The sequence below is a fragment of the Panicum virgatum genome, chromosome 5K (genome assembly GCF_016808335.1).
Source record: "Panicum virgatum strain AP13 chromosome 5K, P.virgatum_v5, whole genome shotgun sequence".
In the NCBI taxonomy this organism is placed as follows: domain Eukaryota; kingdom Viridiplantae; phylum Streptophyta; class Magnoliopsida; order Poales; family Poaceae; genus Panicum; species Panicum virgatum.
In genome coordinates this window covers 5,955,637-5,973,164 of record NC_053140.1, presented here as the reverse complement: position 1 = coordinate 5,973,164, position 17,528 = coordinate 5,955,637, and the positions used below count along the sequence as shown (strand labels likewise).

The window sequence follows — 17,528 nt, the reverse complement described above, 5'->3', positions numbered from 1 at the left end:
TCCAGACCGGTGGCAATTCTATACTAAATGCAGCAGTCATGTAGCAGCTTTATTATTTTTTTTGTCTACACGAAGATACTATGTGACCTTTTGTCTGACAATTATGGAGCAATAAATGATCGACCCACTTTTTTATTCTTATTTTTTCCTTTCTTTTTGGTCTAGTGTTTTACTTTCCTATTTTTATTTATTTCTTTTTGTTTTTATAATTCTATCTTTCACAATAGAAAAACATATCATCATTTCACTTTATTCTTTTTATTTCTCTTCTTTCTTGGTTTAATTCATTTTTGTATTTAATATTTTCTTTTTATTTTTTATTTTGAACTGCTCTTTTTCTTCCATATTTTTCTTTCATTATTTTCCCTTCTCAATTTTAACATGTTTTTCCTTCTATTTCTTTTTCCCTTGTATTTAATTTAAGGTGACTTTTTTGTTACCTTTTCTATTTGTTTTCTTGTACGATAGGTTACTTTGCATCCAAATTTCTTACGTGAGTTCATACGACTAATTTTAAATTTATAAACTCTTTTATTTTCTATCATTTTATTGTGAAAAGTATATATTTAATCACTACTAGATTCAGTATATTTATTACTACTTAGTATATTTCTACCTGTCTTTATTCTGGTTTTCTCTTCCTTTTCGTGCCACTAAGTTTTCATTTTTCCATCCCTTTCATTTTTTTCATATTTTATTTAACAAACTTGTTAATCATGTTACAGAATATATGTATGTTATGTACGAGTCATGTAGAGTTATTTAGTAATTTATTCTTTTTACATAAAGTTATTTATCTATGTGTAACTAATTAGTTCGCAATACCAAAATATTTGTTCGCTTTGTAGCTTACATTGTTTCGTTATGTTGATGTATTTATTCGCGATATTTGTCTTTCATTATTATTCTACACAATCAAATATTTGCGATGTGTAATATTTTATTTATTATGTTTAACTTTTTGTTCGTCGAAAATATTTATTCCCGGTAGCCGACATTCATTTTTAAGTATTAAAAAATGTTTTTAAAATATCATGTAAATATAGACAAGTGTAGTTTTGTTTTGAAAATCTTATCTTAAGAAAAATAATGATGCAGTCCAAATTTAATTTGGATACGCGGTTGAAAATTTATAGTTTTTTAAGCTCTAAACTTTCTTGCACGTTGGATGATATCACTAGTTTTGTCTTTTTTTTTGCATGTATGCACGCCTATTCTCTATCTTGAACTAGAAGACCGGACCGAGAGTACAATAGATAAATTAAATAAATTATGCATCTAGATTATTGAGCTGACAGTCCATGCAAATATTTCTTGAAGTGATGGTAACTGAAGTGATGCATTGCCGCTCCCCTACCTCATCACGCCGCCGCTGGCCGTCGACCTGCGTGAGCGCCGTGTGCTATGCGCCTGGCCGCTGCCTGCTCACGGCGCCGAGCCCCCCGCTGCATCTGGCATGCGCCGAAGCTCGAACCTCCCTGCAAGCAAACGAACAGATGCAGCAGCAATCTTAGAAAAAACTCGAAGAAAAATCATTGCTAAACTACTCATGTTCTATTCATGAGGTTGAAAAATACTAGCTAGCCACTAGTAGTTCTTCCAGATAATTTGAATAATGCTACACAAAAACGATTCATGAGGTTGGTTCTTCCAGATAATTTGAATAATACTACTCAAAAACGACTGATGAGTTTGACTAATCATCAAACCAAGTCATACGGCATGAAAAATACTAGCTAGCCACTAGTAGTTCTTCCAGATAATTTGAATAATACTACACAAAAACGTTAGACTCAAGCCCTGAATGGGTTTGAACATGTCGCTTACTGCACTACACGGCCCACGGTACTAACGGCACGCCCGATGGTTGCAACTGTGTATATATAACCCGAGGCATGGTAAGAATCTGCCCACATCAAAAGCAGAAGCAGTTCATCGTCACTTGCAACAGATCTTAGCCACCCCAAGCCAGTTGCTGTATGCCCACCACCATGGCCCTTCACGGGCCACCGGCAGCAGTAGTAGCGCTACTACATCTGCTGCTACAGATCCACCTCGCAGTCATGCTGTGCTCGCTTCTCCTCCCTTCGTCAGCCGTTGCGTTCACCGGCAACAACACTGCTGCGGTGGTGGCGGCGCGGTGGGTCTCGTGCTTGCCAGACCAGGAGACGGCGCTGCTGCAGCTCAAACGCTCGTTCACCGCCACCGCCGACTCCATCAGGGCGTTCCGGTCATGGAAGCTCGGCACGGACTGCTGCGGATGGGCGGGCGTGCAATGCGGTGATGCCGACGGCCATGTGACTTCCCTGGACCTGGAGAGTTGGGGTCTGGAGAGCGCAGGTCTCGACCCTGCGCTTTTCGATCTAACCTCCCTCAGGTACCTCAACCTTGGCTGGAACAATTTCAATTCGTCAGAACTCCCGTCCACTGGATTTGAGCGATTGACCAATCTCACCAGTCTCAATCTCCCCAACACCAACTTTTCCGGTCAAGTTCCTCACAACATAGGTCGTCTCACCAACTTGGTCTCTCTTGACCTCTCCGTTTCCTTCGAAATTGTAGAGTTGGCCGACGAGATGGATAGGTATATGGTGGATGGCCCTGACAACATTTGGCAGCTATCCGTGACAAACTTCACATCCTTAGTCGCAAACCTCAGTAGTTTGAGGGAGCTTCATCTTGGTTGTGTCGACCTATCCCAGTCAATAGAGTGGTGTGATGCTCTATCCATGTACGCTCAAAATCTTCGTGTCCTTAGGTTGCCATATTGCAATATTGAAGAGCCAATATGTGGATCACTCTCTGCCTTACGCTTACTATATGTGATTGATCTACAATACAATTTTTTGAACGGTCAAGTTCCAGATTTCTTTGCCAACTATTCCTTGCTCAGCGTTCTCCAGCTTAGCTACAATCACCTAGAAGGATGGGTTTCTCCCAAAATCTTCGAACATAAGAAATTAGTGACTATCGATCTTCACCGTAATAGTAAACTCTCTGGTAGCCTTCCAAATATCTTAGCTGATAGTTGTTTACAAAATTTGCTAGTTGGCCATACCAACTTCTCTGGTACGATACCAAGTTCCATTGGTAAAATCAGATCTTTGAAAAGGCTAGGCCTTGATGCACCTGGATTTTCGGGAAATCTGCCCTCATCAATTGGCGAGCTCAAATCCTTGAACACACTGAAGGTATCAGGTTTAAATCTAGTAGGACCTATACCATCATGGATAACAAACTTAACTTCCTTAGAGGTTCTTAAATTTTCTCAATGTGGCTTATATGGACCAATACCTTCTTCCATAGGTCATTTGATGATCAAACTAAAAACATTTGCTGTCATACAATGCAAAGCTTCTGGGGGGATACCTCCGCACATCTTTAATATGACACAATTAGAAGAACTAGCCCTTGGTTCGAACAATTTCACAGGGACAGTGGAACTTAACTCGTTATGGAGACTACCAAACCTATCCCTCTTAGACCTATCAAACAACAAGATAATTGTACTAGAGGGACAAGAAAATTCTTCAATGGTATCCTTCCCTAACATAAATTTCTTAAAATTGGCGTCATGTAGCATCACTAAGTTCCCTAGCAGTTTAAAGCATCTAAATCATTACATTGGGCTTGACCTTTCAAATAATCAAATGCATGGGGGCATACCCCAGTGGGTATGGGAAAAATGGTCGACAGACCCATCCTTCGCCCCAGACAGTGGCCTTGTCTTTCTTAATTTTTCACACAATAAATTAAATAGTGTTGGCTATGAAACCTTCCTTCCTATTCATTCAATAAAGCTGGACCTCAGTTTCAACATGTTTGAGGGGCCAATACCCCTACCCCAATATGGTGGGGAAGTGCTTGATTACTCTGGCAACATGTTCTCATCCATGCCACATATTTTTTCTACTCAACTTGGAGATACTTACGTTTTCAAGGCATCTCGAAACAACCTTTCGGGGAATATTCCAACATCTTTTTGTATGGTTTATGAAATTTTAGATCTCTCTTACAATACCTTTAATGGTTCAATCCCCTCTTGCCTGATGGAGGATGCCAATCCATTGAGAGTTCTAAATCTCAAAGAAAATCAACTTGACGGAGAGCTTCCTGACACTATCAATGAAAACTGCACTCTTGAGTTGCTAGACATAAGTAGCAATCTTATTGAAGGACAGTTACCCAGATCTCTTGTGGCTTGCAAAAGGTTGGAGGTCCTTGCTATCGCAAACAATAAGATAACAGACACTTTTCCATGTTGGATGAGTAAACTCCCAAAACTTCAAGTTCTCATCCTAAAGCACAACAATTTCTTTGGAGTGGTGATGCCATCTAGCGCCAAAAACAAAATCACTTGCGGATTCCCAAGACTATGGATTTTGGATCTATCCTACAATAACTTCTCAGGCACACTGAACAAAGAATGGCTTTCAAAATTAATGGGCATGATAGTCGAAGTTAGTAATGAGACATTGGTGATGGAATATTACGCTGATCAAAATGAAGTCTACCAGCTTAGCACTGAACTCACATGCAAAGGATCAGAGCACCAATTTTATAAGATATGGAGGACCCATGGATTCCTTGATGTCTCTAATAATGCTTTCCAGGGGAGCATTCCTACAGATATCGGGGGGCTTGTTTTGCTGGACGTGCTCAACATGTCACACAACTCCTTCACAGGGCCAATTCCATCTCAGCTCGGTCATTTGGCACACTTGGAGTCTTTGGACCTGTCCTCTAATGAGCTTTCTGGGGAGATCCCACTGGAGCTAGCATCGTTGGACTCACTCACAACATTGAACCTATCCAACAACAAGCTGGTGGGAAGCATACCAGAATCACCTCATTTCTTGACATTCTCCAACAGTTCATTTCTCGGAAATGAAGATTTGTGCGGGCCTCCACTGTCAAAAGTGTGCAACAACAATGTAAAGTCAAATGCGGTGCCCTCCAAGAAGAAGAAATCTGTAGACTTTATATTATTCCTATTTGTTGGAATAGGATTTGGTGTTGGATTTGCACTTGCAATTGTAGTGGCATGGGGAATTCCTGTTAGGAAACGAACTTGAGAAGTACTGGAACCATTTTCCATGATGTATTAAAATGAAATAAATTTCATGTTAGGGGATACGCAATCAAGGTAGTCTTGACTCTTGACGTCCTGTAAACCTTTATTGCTATTTTATATAAAAAATCGTCAACATGTTAATGCTAATTCTATTGCAAGTTCATAAAATTATATTACGAGATCCGTGGTGAATAAACTCTATGTTAGGGGATACTCAATCAAGGCAGTCTTGACTTCCTGTAAACCTTTATTGCTATTTTGTCTGAAAAAAAAATTGTCAACATGTTATTGCTAATGCTATTGCAAGTTCAAGCAACAGATATCGTCGCTAAGGTAGAGATTAGCTGAACTTTTTACAAACAAGTCCTTCGGGCACTTCTTTGTAATTTTCTTTTATTGCCAGGTTCTGGTTGCAATTTGGGGATGTACTATCACTCTTTAATGAAATCCATATCCCTTCGCAAAAAAAAGATTAGCTGAACTTATAACTCAAACTATTTTGTGTGATCTGTACAAAAATTAGTACGGGAGAGTTTATCCGCCACAATCTAAATTCCTAAGGCCCTGTAACAGTAGAGAATATCTATTAGCCAAGTCAATAAAATAAGTAATCAAACTTTTCTCAAAATTCAAATTCTTGGAACGAAGACAAAGCATGGCAAAGTACGTAACCATTCACCACATGTCCACATGAGGCTTTTCTTCCGGCGATTCCATGAGCATTTTATTTCACTGCACAATGCTACCTGTTATTCTTTTTCGTATTTGCAATGGCATCGGCCAGTTCCAGACACTACTACAGATCGGGCCATTTGTCCCGGTTCCAAAGGGCTATTTGTCCCGGTTTTGGAACCGGGACAAGGCCGCCGGGACAAAAGCGCTGGAGGTTTTTGTCCCGGGTGGTAGAACCGGGACAAAATGTCCCTCGCGCTAAAAAATATTTGCGCCCTGCGGGATTGGAACCCAAGACCTATTGCCTAGCGCATGGCTTCCTTGCCAACTCATCTAAGTAGTACATGTGACTCAGCAAAGAATAACTCTCTTTTGAACTATCACGTGGAGGGACCTTTTGTCCGGATTAGTAACACCAACCGGGACAAAAGGGTCCTTTTGTCCCGGTTGGTACCACCACCCGGGATAAAAGGGTCACCCTTTTGTCCGGGTTGGTGTTACCAACCGGGATAAAAGGGGTTGGACCTTTTGTCCCGGGTGGAGCCACCAACCGGGACAAAAGGGGGGCCTTTTGTCCGGGTTGGTGGCTCCACCCGGGACAAAAGGCCCCTGTCCCCTCGCTGGCCCGGCTAGCCTTTGGACCCGGGACAAAAGCCACCTTTTGTCCCGGGCCCAAAGGTAACCGGGATAAATGACCTGGAACAAAGGCCTATTCTGTAGTGAGAGTGGTGGGGGGGAGCATAGCAATATGCCTTCAATGCCAGCTACCGCAACCGTTGGAGTATTGGAAACCCGCAGATGATAAACTCTTCCGTTGATAGGAGGCTTGATTCGACACATTCAGCCGTCTCTGCGTTTTAACCTTTTCTAAAAAAAACCTTAGCCACAGTTCAGATGTGGGAAGCATATATATGCTTCGTTGCGGCCACCTCCTCGTGTGTTTGTTGACCTCCTGCGAGTTCCATTGAACAAAGCGCTGGACAGCAATAATCTCGCTAGAGTTAACAAATCTACCGGCAGGGTGCAAAGTGCAGTTCAAATCAAATCTTAAAAATTTAAATTTTCTCACATACCAGTAAATCAAAATTAGTTTACACAGAATGTCATGCTGCGCACAAAGCGACGCCAACGAAAACAGAAGGAAAAAAAATGGAAATCACCCTCCGAAACAACACACGAATCACATTATATTTGTCGCATCAATCACTGGCGTGGCTCCCATGCGTGCTCATCATTTCATCGATGGCGTGGCACGCTAGCTGCTCTCTCTACGCTCAGTAGTGGCGCGCGGGCGCGCACACCGCCGGCCTGAACGCGAGCGGGCCGGCGGCGTAGACGACGTTCTCGATGCCACGGTGGTCGGTCCACCGCTTGCCTTCGTCGCGGATCCGCGCGCCCTCCATGCCGCCGCCGATGTTGGTGACGCCGTTGCACTTGGCGTCCGGCGACGAGAGCAGCCGCACGAAGCAGGCGGCGCGCGGGTCCTTGCCGAAGTAGTCGCCGGCGCGCTCGACGCCGAACTCCGAGTGGAAGTAGCCGTTGTAGTCGGCGGCGGGGGACCGCCACGACATGACGCGGTTCTTCTTGTCGCGGCAGGTGACCGTCACCTTGGCCCCCGGCAGCGGCGCCGCGCCGGCGAGGCTCTGCGTGCCTTGCTGCGCGCAGCTCTGGCACAGCACCAGGCCCTCCACGCGCACCACCACCAGCTTCTTCGTGTCGCCGTGGGCGGGCGCCGGCGGCGGGGTGTACGGCGCGGGCTTCGGCGTGGCGGGCGGCGGGGTGTAGGGCGCCGGTGTCGACGGGCTAAGGCTGCTGCCGTATCCGCCGGCGGCCGTGGCGCCGGCGGCGAGGAGGGACACGAGGACGGCGATGGGGAGGAAGGCCGCCATTGCTGCTCTGCTCGATCGAGCGTTCGAAGGAGGGAGATCGGTTGAGCTCTGGTTGCGTTTAAATGGCGGGAGGCGCACGGTTTATATACGCGATCGACAGGGTAAGGGTCAGAATGTTAAAAAATGGGGCGAACGTGCGGCCATGTTGTGGCGCGGTGGGTGATCGGCCGTCGTGGCCGCCTTGTCGGCCGGTGCGCTACGTGAAGCCCAGTTTGTTTCGACTGGAGCTCAGGAGACTGCGTCACGTTGCACTGCAGATAAGATAATGATTGATCTAACTAAAAGATTGTGTGCTCATCATCAAAATGAACTTGATCCATTCCTGCAGACTTTATATATATACTATATACTCCCTCCTTCCCCGTTTATAAGGCATGGTGGAACATGGCACGGTCTTCTAAATAACACTTTGACCATTTATTTATCATATATTATATCACTTTTGATTATAAGCTTATAATCATTGTAAACTATATTTGATTATGAATCCAATCATATGAAATTTGCATTATAAAACAAAATTTAATAGTCAAATTATTGGTCAAAGATGAGAAGGTTTGAATCTTGATATACGTGTATGCCTTATAAACTGGGAAGGAGGGAGTACATTGTTAAGTCATGTCGTCGATGATCAAGAAAATAGAAACATGCTTGCCGGCATCCAATAATGAGATGTGTAGCTTTTCGAAGATTGTGCCACCCGTGTTGTGTCTAACGACCGTCAGGCGTCAGCTACAAAAACAATAAAAAAAATTCTAATGACCATCTCACCATCGTATTTGCTGGGCCAAACAGAAGCAATCTAAAGCCCAAAAAACATGTTGGGTCTCTCCTGACGACGAGAGTGACACACTGGGCCCAACTATGGAGTCGGCCCACTTCTAGTCCCCCAAAAACCAGCACCTTTTTCATTTTTATATTTAAAACAAAAAACAAAATTTCAAAAATATATGTCGAATAGGAATTTTTCAAAAATGGGTCTCTGTCGCCCCTAATGGGCAACAGAAATTTTCAAAAATGGGTCCCTGTCGCCCCTAATGGGCAACAGGGTGCCTGTCGCCCACTGGATGAGCGACATGACCTAAATGTAAAAAAAATACATTTAGGTCCTGGCGCCTAGGGCGCATTAAACAGTGAACTTGTAAAATCGATATAAAATTGTATAAAAATAGAAAAAATACAAACTCAACTGTTCTGGATTCTATGAAACAAGATCTACAACTTTTGTTACATAAATTTTTTCATTTGATCAAATTATCTTGTTCTATTTTAAATACCAGTTTAATGTACTTTTATTTAAATCTCAAGATCCATCCTTTGGATGCATGTCATCTTTGGCCAGAGTGTTGCATATGGTAAGCATAGGCTTGTATAAAATTGGTAGGCCCAGAAAACATTTCTAGAATAACTTTTTAAATTAGATCTTGCAATATGTATAGTTTAAATGGGTTATTTATACATGCTGCTATACTGAGTATTAGAAGCCATAACTTTTACAGTACTATTATTTTATTTCCTAAGAGCTAAAAAAAAGTTTGGTAAATTTTAGATAAGCACAACTAGACCAAATGAATTATTTCAGATTTTTCTAGGTACAAGAACTTTTTTCTTGATTTAGATACATTGATCAAATGAAAAACTTTATGTAACAAAAGTTGTAGATCTTGTTTCATAGAATCCAGAACAGTTGAGTTTGTATTTTTCTGATTTTTTCTACAATTTTATATTAATTTTACAAATTCATTGTTTAATGTGCCCTGGGTGCCAGGACCTAAATGTAAATTTTTTTTACATTTAGGTCATGTCGCCCATCCAGTGGGCGAGAGGCACCCTGTCGGGGCGAGAGAAATCTATTTTTGAAAATTTTCCTATTTGACATATATTTTTGAAATTTTATTTTTTAAAATATAAAAATGAAAAAGGTGCCCCCAAAACCGAATCCAGCTGGAACGGCCTCAAAGCAGCCCACTACTGTTTGCCGATTTATCCCCAGCTCCAATTGCGGCGTCCTTTTGACCCTAATCCACGTACCGCCCCGCCCGCATCGCGGACACTCTGTTCCGCCCTGTGCCCCTCTTCTCGAACGGTCCCAAACCCTAGCGCGACCTGAGCCCATGTCGGGGTCTTACGGATCCGACGACTACCGCGGCGGCGGCGGCGGCGGAGGATACGGCGGCCGAGGTCGCGTTTGGATCCTGCGGCATGCGTGCAGGTCTCTCTTTATCTGGATCTGCGTCTGAGTGTTTGTGCTTTTGCAGGTGGCGGTGGAGGCGGCCGCGGTCGCGGAGGCGGTGGAGGAGGGTATGGGGGTGGCAGTGGGGGAGGTTATGGAGGTGGTGGTGGAGGAGGCTATGGCGGTGGCGGTGGAAGCTACGGCGTCGGGGGCGGTAGAGGTGGAGGCGGCGGCGGCGGCGGCGGCGGCTTCGGTGGCGGAGGGCGAGGTGGAGGTGGCCGAGGCGGCGGCGGCGGCGGCGGCCGCGGGGGAGGACGCGAGGGCGACTGGGTTTGCCCTGATGCGAGGTGCGTTTAGGATTGCTTGCTCTTCGATCTCTGTCAGACTAGACTGATTTAATGATGCTGTTATGTCTGTCAGGTTTGAGGTTTTATTTAATTGTTTCCGTTCTTTTATGCGGTGTTTTCGTGATTAAATTATTAGGCCACAATAATGATTTGTATGCGAGATGGTGTATAGTAACTAGCTCTATGTTCCTTTGTCGATTTGCACAATTGCAATCATGTATGTAAGGTTTATGATTTGGAGCCTAGGTTGTAGATGTGATTGTAATTTCGGGAAAAAATAGTTTATCATTTTTTTTTCAAAAAAAGTTCTGGTGGATGACTATTTTAATTGCAGATTCTAGTGGCTTTCTAAATTTATTCAAATTGTATGCCATGCTGGCAGTTGTGATGTACAAATGTATAAGCTCGTTTATGGTTATAAGAGTGGTTTAGGACTATAGTTTCTTATATGCTTTTTTTTGTATATACCTCTAGTTTTTCTTTTTAAGAACATAGCTGTATGCAGCTTTACTTCTTCCATGATTCAGAAAGCTTAAATATTTTAGTACAAGCGGTTCCTCTATGTCTCTGCTTCCTAAGAGATTTTGAATTCTTGATGCAGCTGTGGCAATGTGAACTTTGCAAGAAGAACTGAGTGCAACAAGTGTGGAACACCTTGCCCAAGTGGAGCTGGAGGTGGAGGCGGCAGCGGCGGCGGTTACAACAGATCTGGTGGAGGTGGTGGGGGCTTCAACCGTGGCGGTGGTGATTACGGTTCTGGAGGAGGTGGCTTTGACAGAGATGGTGCTGGTGGTGGGGGGAGAGGAGGATACAACCGAAGTGGTGGTAATGACCGTGGTTTTGATGACCAGCGTGGTGGTAGAGGTGGCAGTTTTGGGGGACGAGACCAGGAAAACCAAAGGGGCAGTGAAGGTGGCTACAATGCTGGGGGCTATGGACAAGCTCCTCCGCAAGGGCCTCCTTCCTATGGTGGGCCTGCCGGTGACTACACAGCGCCTCCGAACTCCTATGGAGGCAATAATGCATATGGTTCAGACTCTGCAGTGCCACCTCCTAATAGCTATAGCGGTGGCCCAGCCTCATACCCACCAAGCTATGGTGCTCCTCCTCCAAACCAATATGGTGGTGGCGCCCCAGGGGGGCAAGGGGGTCTGCCTCCTACATATGATGGTGGCTATGGTGGTCGGTCCATGCCTGGGGGTGGAGGTTCTGGTGGTGCACCTCCACCTTATCATGGTGGTGGCGGCGGCGGTGGAGGTGGTGGTTATACTGGTAGTGCTGCTCCTGAGCCAGCTGCAAAGGTTAAGCAGTGTGATGCAAACTGTGACGAGACATGTGACAATGCAAGAATTTACATCTCAAATTTGCCCCCTGATGTCACTGTTGAAGAACTACAGGAGTTATTTGGAGGAATCGGACAGGTTATTTAATTCTGCTTGACTTCCTTTTTATATATTTTACAAGATTATTACTCTCTGATATGTCATAGTTTTCCAACTAAATTGATTAGTTCTATAATTCTTAATGATGGAAAAATATTATCGAGTAGATTAAAGGTGGTTTTAATGTTTCACTGCATCCTTTGTAATCATTATACTCTTCAGAATTCCATTTTATTGTTGTATGGCTTCTATGTAATGGAAACAGTTTTCTCTTCTTTTTCCTTTCTGTATTGAATAGAATACAGTTGATTTTACATTATGTGGAGTCTTAGTAGTTAATTCATATGTTTTTAGTGCTGCATTTTGTTTCTACATGAGTTGTTATGTTGTGAAACCAATATCTTTCTTTATTTTTCTTTGCCATTTATCTTTGTTTTATCATTTGCATGAGGTTCTGCTTTTTGAATGCCTGCAACTATTTCTTTTAAAAGGTTGGAAGGATCAAGCAAAAACGCGGCTATAAAGATCAGTGGCCCTGGAACATAAAAATCTACACTGATGACTCTGGAAAAGCCAAAGGAGATGCTTGCCTTGCTTATGAAGATCCTTCTGCTGCTCATTCGGCTGGTGGATTCTATAACAGTAAGATAACCGTTGAGTTTGCACTGTTCAATTATATCAATTTGTCCACTGCATTAGTCCGGTTCAGTTTCTAATGCAGCTATTCTGTTCATGTTCTAGATTATGACATGAGAGGCTATAAAATCAGTGTTACGATGGCTGAGAAATCAGCACCCAGAGCACCCTCTTATGGTCATGGGTAAGTACCTCATGTTTGTCTGCTTAAATTGCGGAATGCCTCTTGATTCGACTTGTGCACATTTTTCTGAATCAAGTTAATAGTATGTTTTATTTGAATTACATGGTCTAGGGATTGCCATTTGCAACAATCTTTCAGCAACAAATGATAATCTATGAACTACGATTGCTATCTGATAAATATAAAATGCAAGGGGAAATGGAACTGCTTTGCATGATTAATGTGTTTGTATGTGTACTAAATCATGATTGTCATACTGTGTGATATGTGCAGTGGTGGCCGTGGTGGTGGCTATGGTGGCGGTCGCAGGGACAATTACCGAGATGGTGGTGGGCATGGGCCCAATAGAAACCAGGGTGGTGGCTCGCGTTCACGACCTTACTGAAACAACCAATGTTATTACTATGATTGTCTTCTGTGAAACCATTTCTATTCCTGTCCCTATGGACTTGTACTCATACCTCCTGTAAGCTTTGGATTTTGCTGCGAAGAACACAGGCAGGGCATTTTGTTATGTGATAGGTTTTGGTTCCATATATTAAACGTATCAAGTAGCGTCAATACACACTGCACCAAATCGTTTGCAGTTAACATTGACGTGTGATTGAACTAGAATGTGGCATGTACTTAGTTTAGGTTCCTGCTAACTTCTGATCTCATATAGATAGTAGGTAATCTTGGTAAAAATTCGGTCGGAAAGAACATTCTCTTTTGGGTGTTGATTACTTGATTCTGCCCTAGTAATAGAAAATCTCAGTGTACACGTAACTGCTGGATCAGTTGTGTGGCACCATATCTCCGCAACACAATTTGGCAGCAATCATACTGCTGCGTTATCAGCTCTTTTCATTGAGAAAGTGGCGGTTCTGATTCAACAGGTCAAGGCATTGCGAGTTTTGTCCATTTTCACTCAGTCGCCTCCTGTTCTGGACAGTGGTCAGATAACCTGAAATTGCGAAGCTTTTTAGCCGAGGCGTCGTCAGTCGTCACGTCTTTGGCCTGCTCATAACACCTCACGCAATCCATGGATCGTTACATATGCTCACTCTCCGCTTAATACCTTCAGGGCTTGTAAGGTTTTAGTCCTTCCAATTCCCTCCGATCCCCTCCAAACTGAACAAGTCTCCCTCCAAATCCTCGTTCTACTAAAACTCATTCTCATCACACAAACGAGATTTTCAAGTTACTCTTATTTCCTTCCACCAGTTGTACAACCTAATAAGAGATTTTCAGTCAACTCGTATTCTGGTCAACAAATTATCCCCGATCAAAACAAACGAGCCGAGCAGTAATAAGCATAGAACATTCACATCGGCTGGGCTCTCACGATTCACATCTTCACATATAATAGTAGAGGAAGAGAGAGGAGGAAGATGGCTGTCGTCCACCACTCCACTTCTACCGAGAATAGGCGTGAATAAGCACGATGACGCCCGAAATGCAACAGATTGGATGCTTACAAAAGTACATATGCTGCTGCTCTTTGATGGGCATTGTGGTTGTCTAGCAATGATGTGATTTTTCAAAGATTAATACCTAACTTGTTTGTGCAGGTTATATTAAGGGGGACGTTTTGGATTAGAGGTCGGTTGATTCTATCTAAAGAGAGAGAGAAGCAATTGAAGAAGGGATGACAAAGCTTTGGAAATCAGAGTCATGAAAAGTCTTCAACAAAGGCAGGTTGGAACCACCTGAGGAGAATCAAGTGCTAGTGTTTTATTTTCAGACTTTGGTTCCCTTTTATTGCTGTCAAGTTTTCAGTCTTTGAGTCTGTTTGGGGTCGTGTCGTTCTTTTCGTTTGTAAGCTATCAGTTCACGTTTGCTGAGATCAGATTTATTTCCTTAATCTAAAAACTATGTTAAGGTAGAATCTGATAGATTAAGATTTACAAAGGAGGATATGGCAGTCGATGTAACACGAAAATATGGCTCCTTGTCTTCTGCTCGATATTTCTATGTCAAGATCCCAACGTTAGGGAGAAGATAGTGAAAGGCAAAGTGCACACAATTTTAGCTGTTGGGGCTTGAGCTACCAACCAAACACAGAGGTTACTATTCTAGAATAACAAGGTGAAACCATTATAACGGTACGCGGCCCAAATTGAAATACGTATTTTAAGGGGGGGCACCTTGCTGGATCACGTGATTTGTTGAGAGCCCTCATATGGAACATTTGGCCCGCGCTCTTGCCTACTCTCTCCGTCCTGAAATGTAAGTCATTCTAGAGTTTTTAAAACAAATTATGGTTGTGTAGAAAAGACTCTTCTACCTCTAATTATTAAACATTGGGAATGTACTAATTAAACTAGCATGTCTTTTCTCATGCACCTCCCCCACATGTACCTCCCTCTACATGGTTGCATGCACATCTTTCTATTAGGAAAGACCCGAAAACGATGCACAATTAAGATGGTTGGGTCCACTCTCAACCTAGAATGACATATATTTGATGACAAATTTCAAACTTTAGAATGACAAACATTTCAGGACGGAGGGAGTATCATGCAATGCTCATGCGTATGTAAGGAATGCATTATATTTCCAGTCATTAAAGGGTACAATTAAAAGGCAAAAATATGCTTAATTTACTAGTACTTGTCAACTTTCGTTTTAGATATAGATTTGTAAAGAAGTAATTAAATGCTTACCAAGATATATATCATTTCTATTGGCGATTTTGTATCACGATATATTCATTTAGGCTTCACATACTCAGATCTATATAAGGAATACCCACCTTCCCCTCCACTCACCTCCCCACCAAAGCAATCTTCCCCCTTCATTTGTGGAGTTCCATTATTTCCATAGGCTCCAGTCCAAGCTCGCTCGCTTCGCTAGTAGGTCGTTCTTGCTTCGATCTGAAGCTAGCACGCTAAGCAGCCAACAATGGCGCGCAAGAAGGTGAACCTCAGGTGGATCACCAACGACTCGGTCACTCGGCCCGGCGCGCGGCGTACAAGAAGCGCTGCAAGAGCCTGATGAAGAAGACGAGCGAGCTCGCCACGCTCTGCGGCGTCAAGGCCTGCGTGGTGGTGTACGGGGAGGGCGGCGAGGCCCAGCCGGAGGTGTGGCCCTCCCCGCCGGAGGCCAGGCGCGTCCTGGAGAAGTTCAAGGCCGCGCCGGAGATCGGCAGGTTCAAGAAGGCGCAGAGCCAGGAGGATTTCATCCGGAGCCGCATCTCCAAGCTCCGCGACCAGGTGTCCAAGCTGGATCTCGCGAACCGTGAGCACGAGACCGCACGGCTGCTCCACGAGAGCATGGACGGAGCTCGGCCGGGCCTCATCTGCACCAGCGTCGAGGAGCTTGCCAACCTCAGGTGGACGGCGGAGAAGAAGATGGCCAGGGTTAAGGAGCTACTCCAACAGCAGATCGCCAGTCAGGTCGCCCTCCCCAAGCATCCGGCGTCGTCCTCAGCCCATCCACAGCCACAAGCACCCTACACAGAGATGCAGATGCTGGCGGAATCAGAGGATCTCCAGCAGCCACTGCAGCAGGACTGGCCCACCGGCCTGCAGGCCCCAGCTGATGTGGGGATTGGGGATGTGGTTTGCAACGCCATCGCCAGTACCAGCAATGGCCACGCTAGCCCTAGCAGCAATGGAGGTGACATGACCCCGGCTCATCACAACCTGGATTTCTGCTCAGGTTTCCCATGGGCTCAGGATGTCTTCCCTCTCTCTCCCATGGAGTGAGAAGGTTGCTTCAGGCTCCAACCCCAACCATCCATGCATATGGCCAGTTCTATTCGTGCATGGTGATTTGTGTCTGGGTCATGTTCTATGGTTTTTGTTTCGTCTGGTGTCTGGTGCTCCGTAGACCGTAGAGCAGAGTAGTTTAAGTTATACTTTGTAGTGTTGCTTAACAATTTTAATTTGTGTTCAACAATGTGGATGTCGTCTTAGCATGCATCCTTGTGTCCCTTTTGGATAATTAGATCAATACTATTGCTGGCCATCTATGTTTTCGTGGTGTTGCTTCGTCGCACTACTAATAATAGGATAGATCACAAGTGTGTTTGAACTGTGAGATGTCACCTCTGATTAAGGATGAATAGTTCGGTGAGATAAAAACATGGTTGACCACTTAGTGTCGGTAAGGCTTCTGCAGTTTGTCTTCTTTTTTAAGGTTAAGGATTACATGTTTCTACAGTTGTGAGCTATGAGTGACCAAAAAATCCTCACATGACTGGAAAATCCTATGACCCGCGATGGCACGACCTGAAAATCATCTCTTAGTGGTTGTATGCCTAGATACTTAACAGTAGTGGCAATGTTTTCTTAATCCCAGTGCAACAGCCCTCCTTGGGTCTAACTATATTTTTAAGGCTACATTTAATTTAAGAGGCTCGTCAAAATGGATCATCGAAAAAACACCAGATTTAGTGACCCAATTTCTACAGTGAATCACACTACGATATTTCAAAAGAGTGAAGGATGGAGGGGAAAGATTAAGATATTGGGATAAAGAGTGAAGCGGGCGCTACAACAAATCCAGCCTTCTATGATGAAAACCTTCATCACGAGAAGATAAATTGTCACAGATAATAAAACATAAGTGACAATTTTACGGGTTCGTCACAACAGACTGGGCAGGTTGGACCATTGTTTTGTGAAGATTTTCAGCTTTTTGTAACAAAATGCACAATATTATATGACAATCATTAATGTTTGTCATAAATGGTGTTACCAGCAAGATTATTCACAAAATCTTTTGATCGTCTTTCCAAATTTAGGCTATAAAGAAACTTTGAGTTCTTTTTCATGCTTGCCTGGTTGGCTAAAAAAAGACTAATGATTATCATTTGCTTGATGATTAACCATAATAAGTTGCCTAAATTGGGTTTGTTGGGTTCGTGTTCGTCATTTAGTCTATGAATCGACATTCGCAGGAGTGAAGCTATAGACCTAATAGGTGTGCATCATACATCAAACTGTTTATGATGACAATTTGTGACAACTTAGATAAATCAAGCTCATAAGCAGTAAATTCAAGATGGTATTTTAAAAAAATCTATACTATTTTAAAAATATTTATGTAAGAAAAATAAATGGCATGACCCTCATCTCTTCGATGTGGGGTTGGTCGGTGCAGGTCTCCAGAATGCAAAAAATGGGTGCTGTGTAGCTAAGATAGACGATTTTACAATTGAGTTTATTAGTGGGGCACATTTT

The 17,528-nt window shown here is 43.5% G+C and overlaps 4 protein-coding genes across 4 annotated transcripts; 3 read left to right on the top strand and 1 right to left on the bottom strand.

Annotated features, from left to right (window-relative positions):
- Positions 1-1,938: 1,938 nt before the first annotated feature.
- LOC120705906 (receptor-like protein 7) lies at positions 1,939-5,221 on the top strand. The gene has a single exon (XM_039990459.1). The coding sequence runs from the start codon at positions 1,980-1,982 to the stop codon at positions 5,073-5,075; it is 3,096 nt and encodes a 1,031-aa protein (XP_039846393.1). The 5' UTR covers positions 1,939-1,979; the 3' UTR covers positions 5,076-5,221.
- A 1,595-nt stretch (positions 5,222-6,816) lies between these two features.
- LOC120710455 (non-classical arabinogalactan protein 31-like) lies at positions 6,817-7,669 on the bottom strand. Its single transcript, XM_039996138.1, has one exon. It carries the CDS (start codon positions 7,633-7,635, stop codon positions 7,021-7,023), a length of 615 nt encoding a protein of 204 aa, XP_039852072.1. The 5' UTR covers positions 7,636-7,669; the 3' UTR covers positions 6,817-7,020.
- A 1,987-nt stretch (positions 7,670-9,656) lies between these two features.
- Positions 9,657-13,402, top strand: LOC120705905 (transcription initiation factor TFIID subunit 15b). The gene is made up of 7 exons (XM_039990458.1): positions 9,657-9,816; positions 9,894-10,155; positions 10,757-11,576; positions 12,029-12,179; positions 12,279-12,357; positions 12,631-12,818; positions 13,324-13,402. The coding sequence occupies exons 1-6, from the start codon at positions 9,750-9,752 to the stop codon at positions 12,740-12,742; spliced, it is 1,491 nt and encodes a 496-aa protein (XP_039846392.1). The 5' UTR covers positions 9,657-9,749; the 3' UTR covers positions 12,743-12,818; positions 13,324-13,402.
- A 1,698-nt stretch (positions 13,403-15,100) lies between these two features.
- LOC120705904 (agamous-like MADS-box protein AGL86) lies at positions 15,101-16,326 on the top strand. The gene has a single exon (XM_039990457.1). It carries the CDS (start codon positions 15,336-15,338, stop codon positions 16,047-16,049), a length of 714 nt encoding a protein of 237 aa, XP_039846391.1. The 5' UTR covers positions 15,101-15,335; the 3' UTR covers positions 16,050-16,326.
- Positions 16,327-17,528: the final 1,202 nt, after the last annotated feature.

What these genes read in the sequence shown, in the direction of transcription:
- LOC120705905 (XM_039990458.1), top strand. Translation starts at nt 9,750, where the DNA reads ATGTCGGGGTCTTACGGATCCGACGACTACCGCGGCGGCGGCGGCGGC. An exon ending in TGGGTTTGCCCTGATGCGAG is followed by an intron (nt 10,156 to 10,756) that starts GTGCGTTTAGGA and finishes TTCTTGATGCAG; the next exon opens with CTGTGGCAATGTGAACTTTG. An exon ending in GGCTGGTGGATTCTATAACA is followed by an intron (nt 12,180 to 12,278) that starts GTAAGATAACCG and finishes TTCATGTTCTAG; the next exon opens with ATTATGACATGAGAGGCTAT.
- LOC120705906 (XM_039990459.1), top strand. Translation starts at nt 1,980, where the DNA reads ATGCCCACCACCATGGCCCTTCACGGGCCACCGGCAGCAGTAGTAGCG.
- LOC120710455 (XM_039996138.1), bottom strand. Translation starts at nt 7,635, where the DNA reads ATGGCGGCCTTCCTCCCCATCGCCGTCCTCGTGTCCCTCCTCGCCGCC.
- LOC120705904 (XM_039990457.1), top strand. Translation starts at nt 15,336, where the DNA reads ATGAAGAAGACGAGCGAGCTCGCCACGCTCTGCGGCGTCAAGGCCTGC.